The sequence below is a fragment of the Notothenia rossii genome (assembly GCF_949606895.1).
Source record: "Notothenia rossii genome assembly, chromosome: 2".
Classification (NCBI taxonomy): domain Eukaryota; kingdom Metazoa; phylum Chordata; class Actinopteri; order Perciformes; family Nototheniidae; genus Notothenia; species Notothenia rossii.
Genome location: NC_136904.1, coordinates 85,909,129 through 85,918,229, shown reverse-complemented (window position 1 = coordinate 85,918,229; position 9,101 = coordinate 85,909,129). Strand labels below are relative to the sequence as shown.

At 39.4% G+C, this 9,101-nt stretch overlaps 2 protein-coding genes across 4 annotated transcripts; one reads left to right on the top strand and one right to left on the bottom strand.

The window, feature by feature from the left end:
• Positions 1–783: 783 nt before the first annotated feature.
• On the bottom strand, positions 784–6,042 carry spryd7b (SPRY domain containing 7b). The gene is made up of 5 exons (XM_079667008.1): positions 5,859–6,042; positions 5,090–5,206; positions 4,561–4,727; positions 3,258–3,360; positions 784–2,007 (listed from the first exon to the last, which is right to left on the bottom strand). The coding sequence occupies exons 1-5, from the start codon at positions 5,962–5,964 to the stop codon at positions 1,910–1,912; spliced, it is 591 nt and encodes a 196-aa protein (XP_079523134.1). The 5' UTR covers positions 5,965–6,042; the 3' UTR covers positions 784–1,909.
• Positions 6,043–6,153: 111 nt separating this feature from the next.
• trim13 (tripartite motif containing 13) lies at positions 6,154–9,057 on the top strand. Of its 3 annotated transcripts, none has more exons than XM_079667001.1 (2): positions 6,154–6,172; positions 7,544–9,057. In XM_079667001.1, exon 2 carries the CDS (start codon positions 7,550–7,552, stop codon positions 8,744–8,746), a length of 1,197 nt encoding a protein of 398 aa, XP_079523127.1. In that variant the 5' UTR covers positions 6,154–6,172; positions 7,544–7,549; the 3' UTR covers positions 8,747–9,057. The 3 variants fall into 3 exon arrangements, with proteins under 3 accessions (XP_079523127.1, XP_079523126.1, XP_079523128.1); XM_079667000.1 differs by lacking the exon at positions 6,154–6,172 and adding an exon at positions 6,262–6,906; XM_079667002.1 differs by lacking the exon at positions 6,154–6,172 and adding an exon at positions 6,917–7,447.
• The last annotated feature ends 44 nt before the right edge of the window (positions 9,058–9,101 follow it).

The window sequence follows — 9,101 nt, the reverse complement described above, 5'->3', positions numbered from 1 at the left end:
AACTTATTTTGCATAATAATAACCCATTTAAGGATCATATACATTACATTACCTGTTAATGTGGTGCTCATTTTAATCACTGCTACTAGATATCTTAACCTAGATAATTATAAATAATACTTTATTTCGATTGTGTGTGAGCTAATATTCTCAATCTGTAAAGTAACTAGAAACTAAAGCTGTGGTAAATATAGTGCAGTAAAAAGTACAATATTAACCTTAAAAATGTAGTAAATGTAGTAATATTGTAGATATTCAAGTAAAGTACAAGTACTTTAAAATTGTACTTAAGTGTATTTCTTGAGTTAATGTACTTAAAGACATCCAACGGAAGCCTATAAGCATCAAAATGTAATTAAAGGGCTAATAGTAAAAGTACTCATGATGTAGTATGGCTCATTTCAGAATCATATATTAAAAATGTTTTATATTTATTAATGCATGTATGTGTTCATCACTTCAATCAATGCACCTGGTAAAAGGTGGAGTTTATTTGATATACTTTATATACTGCTGGCTAATATCTAGTGTATTAGTAGATGTATGTGTTATATTAACATAATCTAAAAAGAAATTGGTAACTACTACTGTAAAACAAATGTAATAGTCAAAAGTATAACATTTCCCTTCAAAATGTAATGGGGTAAAAGCATAACGTAGCATCATTTGAAATAATAAATTGAAGTACAAGTACCTACAATTTTAAGCAAAGTACACTACTTGAGTAAATGTACTTAGTTACATTCCGTCAATGTACTGTAAAACAGAACAGACCGACAAAGGTTTGCCTCCAGACACAAAAGTTTAATGAATCAACAATATTTGGATATGCTTGTACAATAACATCATTAGTGCAACCAAAGACAAGCATTTTAAATATTTAACTGTTAGCAGCGAATTATGCAATGCCAATACAACACAACAGATTGACATTTTTAACCATTACAATCTTTAATCTGAGACAGCCGGCACCAACTTTGGTAATTTTCTGATACTTAGAATAAAAACACCATGAAGATTTCAGGAAAGACAAAGTGTGGAAAGCCTAAAGAGCTGTTCATATAAATGATTTGGAAATCAAGCTTGATATATAATTAGTGTCAGTAATTTAAGAATATTGTTTTTTAAATATTTGTATTATATATTCACAGCATGTCACCTCAGCATACCTCAGTGAAAGCCAAACCGGCAGTTCTCTGTGAATGTGCTCTGGATAACTGGAGTGCATATTTAAACCATCTTTGTGTCAACTCAAATTGAAAAAGTGGTGCAATATCACTTCTTTTTATTGTATTTTTAATTAAAGAAAAGTACATAAAAGTGAATGGGATTTTGTTGACAGATGTGTCAGTATCGACAGCTGATCCTTCATTAGTTCACACCCTTGCCGGCCATAAGAAAGACATGTTTTGTTAAATGAAAGTGAATAGGTGACTTAAATAAATATAGGGCGTATGCTGAGTCAGTAGGACATATATGAGATTACATAATCAAATAATATAAGTATAAAGCAATGTGAATAAGACATGGCTTTTTGATCCTGAAACATTTGAACATTTAACCATTTCATCCGCTGTCCGGCATCTGCACACAGATTGAGAATGAAAGCAGCGATTGAAAGTGTTTCAGTTAATACAAGGCGAGGACCACTGACACAAGGTAAAGATTTGACAGTTAACCACCAGCATATTCATAGACAACCAATGATCAGAAACTCCCACTCCTTCAAGGATACTCCAACGTCAACGCGAGGCATGAGTAGAGAGACAGAGTAATCAGGGGAAACAAAACAAGAGGCATTAAGCCACACATGATATCAAATCAAGGTCAGACTGTAGTGCCACAGAGGTTGCTATGAGTAACAGGAGAGGGTGACATGTTAAAGAGGCGCTTAGGCTGAAGTGATCCTTTAGAAGATTTGTTGTTCAAAGAGGATCTTCTCAAATCCTTGTGGAGCTGGGTGGTAGAAGTCACTAAACTGGCAGTCTAAGATGGCACTGTCGTCCACTGCAAAGAAAGAAGGGAAGGAAATGAGCACAAGCTTGTGTACAAGTCAACATACAGAACAGAATATTAGTATCAGCAGCATTTAATTGAAAATATCAAATGATGTTTTTATAGTTTTTGACCACAGCACACATTGATCTTATCTGTGTTTCTTTAAGCTCATAAGATAAAACTTGAGTGATCTCCGTATGGATTCTTTTGGACAATCCAGGTGTCTTAGCAGCCTCAGTAAAAAGGGTGAACACAGGATAGCACAGATATTAATTCACACAGGGATAATAAACAAATAAAAACAAAATTGAAATGAAACCCATTCAAAGCTTCAAAAAAGTTAAAATAATACATTTGCCCAAGTCTCTCTGGCAAGTCATTTAATACTGATAAAGTCAAAGGAAATCAAATAGATATCATTATCTTGTTTATTTTACAAAGTTATTGGTTCTGTAGAAACTAGGTCAGATGCCTCGTACCAGCAGCAATCTGAACAAAATCCGTCAAAATACAATGTTACAATTTTGAAATCAGTCCTGAGGAAGAGAAGCGGCATCAACTCGTACATCAAATAAACATACACTCTCCAAAGGCCTTGCTATGTTTACCAGTTGTAAACCTGATGTGTGATTAAAGCAGAAATTATGTTTTAAGGCCATTTTTTAAATTCTTATAGTCAATCTTAAAATGGACTCAAAGAGGGAGGAAAGAAAAAATTACAAATCTATATTTGAAAGCATCATTAGTATTCAATAGTTCATACTATACTAGATTAGATATGGAAAAGAGTGCAGCATGTCCCCATCAGTGAAGTTCAGTCTATGTTAATACAAAATAATTAATAATAAGCCCTTTAATATAAATGATATGCCTGCACAGATACAACACAACAGTACATTTTATAGAGATTATGTTTATGAAAAGAATCCAGAGTGACAAATAAAATCTTCCTTTGACTAGAATAAAACCTGAATGTCAAGAATGTTTGTCCGAACTGGTTTCAATTCGTCAATGTGACTCTTACGTGGGTGGAAACTTCTTTTTAGTACAACTAACAGCCTGAAATGAGCAATGTTTTGTAAAAATGTACAAATACAGCCCTCTAGTGGAGAAAAGTGTAACTGCCAAAAGGGTATATCTGGGAGAGCAATCGTCAGTACATAAAGTTTACAATTGAGAAAAATAGTCAAAACATTTCCCCAAATGACCAAGCCCCTTTTCAAAGTATTCAGCATATCCGGCCAACAAATAAAACGTACCGTAAACAACGGGGTATACAGTGCCTCGGATCCCTGAGGCAGGACAGTGCATGTTCTTTCCATTCAGATATATATTCATCTCCACGTGGTCATATGTGAAGCCCTGAGGAACACAAACAAAACTAGAATCAACTGAATTTGTGCATGCAAATGTGACAACATATTAGAGGAAAGTAAAACACATGCTGGTTTTAGGGCCTCCGTTTTTTAAAAGCTGTAGTAAACCCAAAGGAACATGCATCACTCATTTTAGAAGTCTTACTGACTGACAGATTGGCTGACCTGAATTTGACGAAAGGGGATCATACATTGTCTCGTGAGCTAAATCATTTTTACACAAGTTTATTCCTGCATGATTATTAAATATCATTGGTTGCTAAATGTCTTTCGATCTATCGTCTGATTATGTCTATGTGTCTTTAGGGTCTCTAGTACAGCTCACCTCAAAGAGCTACCACTTCAAGTCACCAAGCCTTAAGTTCCAGTAGTTGTAGCTTAAAGCTGTTTTTCTCTCTTCTTCAGCAGAACCATATGCAGTCATAAAAGTAGCGTGACAGAAATACATTTGACGCGTTTATATTTTAGGTTTGTGAAAAAGAAAAACCAAGATTTGTCTCATTATGTCGGGTAGCATATGTCACGCACTGCTTTGAGCAGATAATGACACGCTTGCTGACAGTGAAAGATAGAAGTCTGCATCATTTTCAGAACTGCTCTGCGCCCGCTGGGTTTCGTGCTGCAGCCGCCTGCACCCGCAGGATGTTCTGCAGCACCGGCCGCAACATTTTTTTTTCAGAACCCAAGTCTGTGTTAATTAACATCGTATTCAACAAAATGATTTCTGAGTCCTGAAAAACAACGAGAATGGCTTATCAAGTATTACAAATTGTCTCAGTATAACTACAAATCTGTTATGATTAATAAACTGGTGACAATTAGCAACCGAATACTTTCCTTCCCATGTTGGAAAAAGCATTACACTGTCACCATCAATGTGACGTGCAGTCCATGAGTCTGAAGGACTTTAAGGAGTTCTGAATATACCAATAATCTACTCTTGCATGCCTGTTGATAGACCACAAGATACTTTAGCTAGATATGTACAGACTAATTGATAGAACAGAGATAAATCATTCGTGAACACACTCTTTATCTTTGGAATAGAAATTCTTTGGCTTGAGTGCTGATTCAGAGACAGCGTTTTAAATGTTTAGATTTACGAGAATTGGCAACACTTAAATCACTCAAAGCTAAAGAGCAATCAAACATAATTCAGGATCAAGCTAAATAATCTTGCACTTACCACAATGTCACCCTCCTGAGGGAGGCTGTTTGCAGGTAGGCGATTCTTCTCTTCATTATTGTGGTACACAGACCCATCATGCCTCAGGACTAGGCTGTTTGTATCTCTGCCCATAGGCACTTGATTAAGATTCACTTTCTGCGTCGCCACACCTATTCCCCACACACCTGAACACAAAGCACAAAACTGAGTACCTGCCATTTTAAAACCCTTTCAAACCACAAAGACAGGACAGTTGCAATTCAAGATAATTAGGTATGTTTTTCATGCATGGTACATTTAACATTGTATGTTAGCATTAAACCGTCTGTGGCTAGTGTGGAGCTGGATGAGTTCTGTTTGAAAATATTTTCTTGGCAAGTCTAGAGAAATCCATAAGTGAGCATGCAGTCACGTTGTAGCTTCTAAAAACTGCAGCATGTCCAAAAACTCCCACATGGAATGCACCGGAAAATGTCAATCTGGCAAGAATGGAGAGCAGCAGAGGTTTGGAAACAGGGTGATCTTCAGCTGGAAGCCAAGCACTTACCAGTGGACTGGATCTTAAACTCAAAATAACTTTTGTTCTGGTGCAGAGGAGCGTTGGCCAGACAGCCTCCAGTGCCACATATCCTCCGGCCACTCTTCACAATGACAACATCTGTGCCTGCAAAACAAAAGCAAAAATACATCTTGTTGTTAAAACCCACATTAAAAAAAAACTATATTGGATTTCAGTTTAACACAATGTGCCTGATTTTTTTTTCAGGATTGAATGACAACACAAATCATGATTTAAAGCACAATACTTTAAATTTGACCAAAAATGGGTTGAAGGGAACTTAAAAGTAGATGGAAGAAATGGGACATTTTCCTCCTGATTGATACATCTTTCAGCAGCTCAAGTGAAATTGTTTCCTGTTTTTATTTGACATATATCATTGTTACCCGATGGGATTATTTAATAACCTTTCACTTGCTAAATTGATTAATTGACAGAGAATAATAATCAGTAATTCAGTCTCTATCCTGATAGTCGTGTCATGAATTCAGCTGCAGGAGACTAAATATCACGACTCACCTTTCATTAATAAATGAGTAACCTTGTAGGAAGAAAATTAAGAGGAACGTTGTAAGAAATTACTGAAACCACTCGAGGCAAAATATAAAAACACATTTAACTGAACAAACGTTTCAACACAACGAGCAGCTATCAGTTAGCTATGATGCTAACGGCGGAAGTAGCATATCGTCATGTCACAACTAGGCGTATTGTCATCACTTTAACAGCTCTGAGATTTAAACACAAAACTACGTACCCATGTGGTGAGTATCTAACTGAACGATAGGCATTTCTTTCAGGGGGATATGCCCCGATCCGCCATCCCCGCAGCAGCCTAGACAACACGTAAACAGCGCAGCCATTCTTGCTTCTAGCTACACATCCGGAAACAAATACCACCGAACCAAAGAGCACTTGACGTAAAATATGTCAGACTCCTCTTACGCAACAGCGACGCACAGCGAAAGAGGCCGGAAGTACATAAGCTCCTGCAACCCAACTGTATCCAATCACAGTGGCTAAGATAGGCAGTTGCTCCTGATGGCATGGAAACAAGGGAAGAAAATCAAGGTCAACATTTCTACACGTGACTAAGTAACTATTGGGTATCGATGTTACATAACCTCAAGTGAAAAGAAAGTGTTTTTCTTTAAATATATCAAATGTTTTGTTGGCAAATGTGTAAGTAGTGATACGGATGATCAGCTAAAGAGCATCACCAATGGCTGGAATATAAAGTTATGTTGCTGATGTTTGATATAGATAGTCGTGTGGGTCTGTCGTGCCAAGATAATGTGCCACTTGACAGCTCAGTGCAACATAGTATTGAAGAGTACTTTTGTATGCAGCCTAGTGCCTTCGCTTGCATCTGTTTTATTAACTGTGCACAAAAGATTGAAAAGTATCCACTCAAGCAACTAAAGTAGGTTAATGTAAAAACATGTGATACAGAAAGTGGGACTAAAACCTAGTTGACAGTTTTTCACGCTGTAATGTTTTGCATAGCAACAGCCCCTCCCCCATCGGACTGTCAGGGATCCTCTGCAAAGTACCCAGCAGGGACAGAAACGTAAACAACCCCAATATCTGAAATTACGCACCCCAAAAAATTCAAAACACCTGTACTGTTGATGCTGTTTACAGTATAGTGGACAGCCCACTGTACATATGCACAAAACCAGACGAATTAGTGTGTTTTAATTTTCTGTTCGCCACTCAAACGGTTAACTCTGAACCCGGAAAAGGGCCAAGTCTGCACAGCAACAAGCGCCATGATTGCGTTGCACTGTGCGTCCCAGCAGCTGGTGAGTGATTCTTTTGGTCCAGTAGTTGCATGTTACTATGCGCTTGCAGAATCTGTCACAGCTCTACTGCAGTACCTTGCCAACAGGAGCAACGCTAACGCGAACCCTGCTTGTCGATAATTTGTCGCATTGGATTGGTTAGACGGCGGTAATATAGGGCTAGATTAGCTAACCACTGCCCTGCTGTTCTGTTATACAACGCTAGGAGAAAATAGTTTGCATTTATAAAGTTATTCACGATTTATTGACTTATATCCAGCCTTATTTTTGCGTTTGTTTTCTTCAACGTGAGCTGGTTACAGAATGACAGCAGAAAGCAGGATGTTTTTGAACGTTATATGTCCAAATGGAGATTTTGGCAGAGTTCATACCAATCTTTTACGCGGGCAAAGCGATGCAAGTCAGTTTCACTTTCAGGATGGGAATACTCCTCAAACAGCTGGAACATGACTGCAAAATCTGTATCCTTTGCGATGCTACAGCCTTTTCCTGTGTAGTTTAATGCCTGTTTGCCTTTATGGCGCAGCATATTTCAGTGTGGGTGCGTACTGGGCAGCCTATTTTACGAGTGTTGATTTATTGGGTTTTCTTTGCTTTAATTAAGAACCGATTTGACGCTTGGGTGATGTGTTTACAGGATACCATGGAGCAGCTAGAAGAGGAACTTACGTGCCCAATCTGCTGCGGTCTCTTCGAAGACCCCCGGGTTTTGCTGTGCTCTCACAGCTTTTGCAAGAAATGCTTGGAGGGACTGTTGGATGGAAACCGAGGTCCATGTTTCAGAACACCTATCAAATGCCCCACATGCCGCAAAGAGACCCCTCACAACGGCGCCAACAGCCTGCAGATCAACTACTCTCTACGTGGGATTGTGGAGAAATACAGCAAAATAAGGGTTATGCCTAAAATGTCTGTTTGTAAACAACACATCGGCCAGCCTCTAAACATATTCTGCGCCACGGATTTAAACCTAATCTGTGGGTTTTGCGTGACAACAGATGACCACAGAGGGCATACATTCTGCTCCTTGGAGGAGGCGTATGAGCAGGAGAAGGAGGCGTATGAAGAGCTGCTGCGCGGGGTGGAGAGCTGGCAGAGCGCAGACATCCTGTCCTGCCTGGAGACACTGCAAGCCAGTAAAAAAAAGGCACTACAGTATGTTACCAAGGACGCAGCAAAGGTGACAGATTATTTCGACAAACTCATCAGTAACATTGAATGCAAAAAGAATGAGATCCTCTCCGATTTTGAAACGCTGAAGCTGGTGATATTGCAGGCATACGACCCGGAGATCACCAAGCTGAGCGCGGCGGTGGAGGAGCACACACGGGCGCTGGGCATCGCCGAGACTTTCCGGAGTGTATCCGACCCCCTGTGCTTTCTGCAGCAGATGCAGGAGTTTCGGGAGAAGTTTAAGGTCCTGAAGGAGACTCCGCTGCCCTCTCGGAAAGACACGGACGTCGGTCCTCTCGTGCGTAATTTCGATGTGAAGAAGTGGGACTCACTGAGGCTCAGAGAAGTGGACAAGATCTCAGTCCCCCACCAGAATGGCCACTACCGAGAGGGGGGATCACGGATGCCAGCGTCGAGATGGATCACCTTATTAATAAGTGTGTTACTGCCGATTCTGCTCGTGCTGCAGCCGCACAACCTGGCACCCTACGTGCCCTCGCAGGTTGGACCGATGCTCACTGCTGTTTCCTCGCACCTGACCCACACTGGGGTGTACCTTCAGGAGATGACTGACATGTACTCAGGTTTAGTGGGTGCAGGTCAGGAATGTATCGTGAACTTCTTTTACTATACTGTCAATGTTATTGACACGTTGTTTAATGAATAGCCTGTGACATCTCTGTCGTGCACTCACTGCTACATTCCAAGGGACCCTTGACGCGCATAATACTAATGACAGATATGCACTTCAATATATGGAAACACTTTTTGTCTTTTTTTTCGTTTTTGGCCAAGCTCCAACCTCATTGAAGCCAACGAATCAAATAAAATCAACCACTAATGAACAGTTAGAAGTAACAGTTAACGGTAACCTGCAATTACATAGACACTATCGATGTGCAATCTACTTTCTCTTTTTTTTTGTTATCAGTATGACGCTCTCCAAGATGATTTTGATAAATAAACAGTGAAATGTAAGTCACGTCCATGTTTGTTTTTTTATTTAGTGCGTCATGCCAACT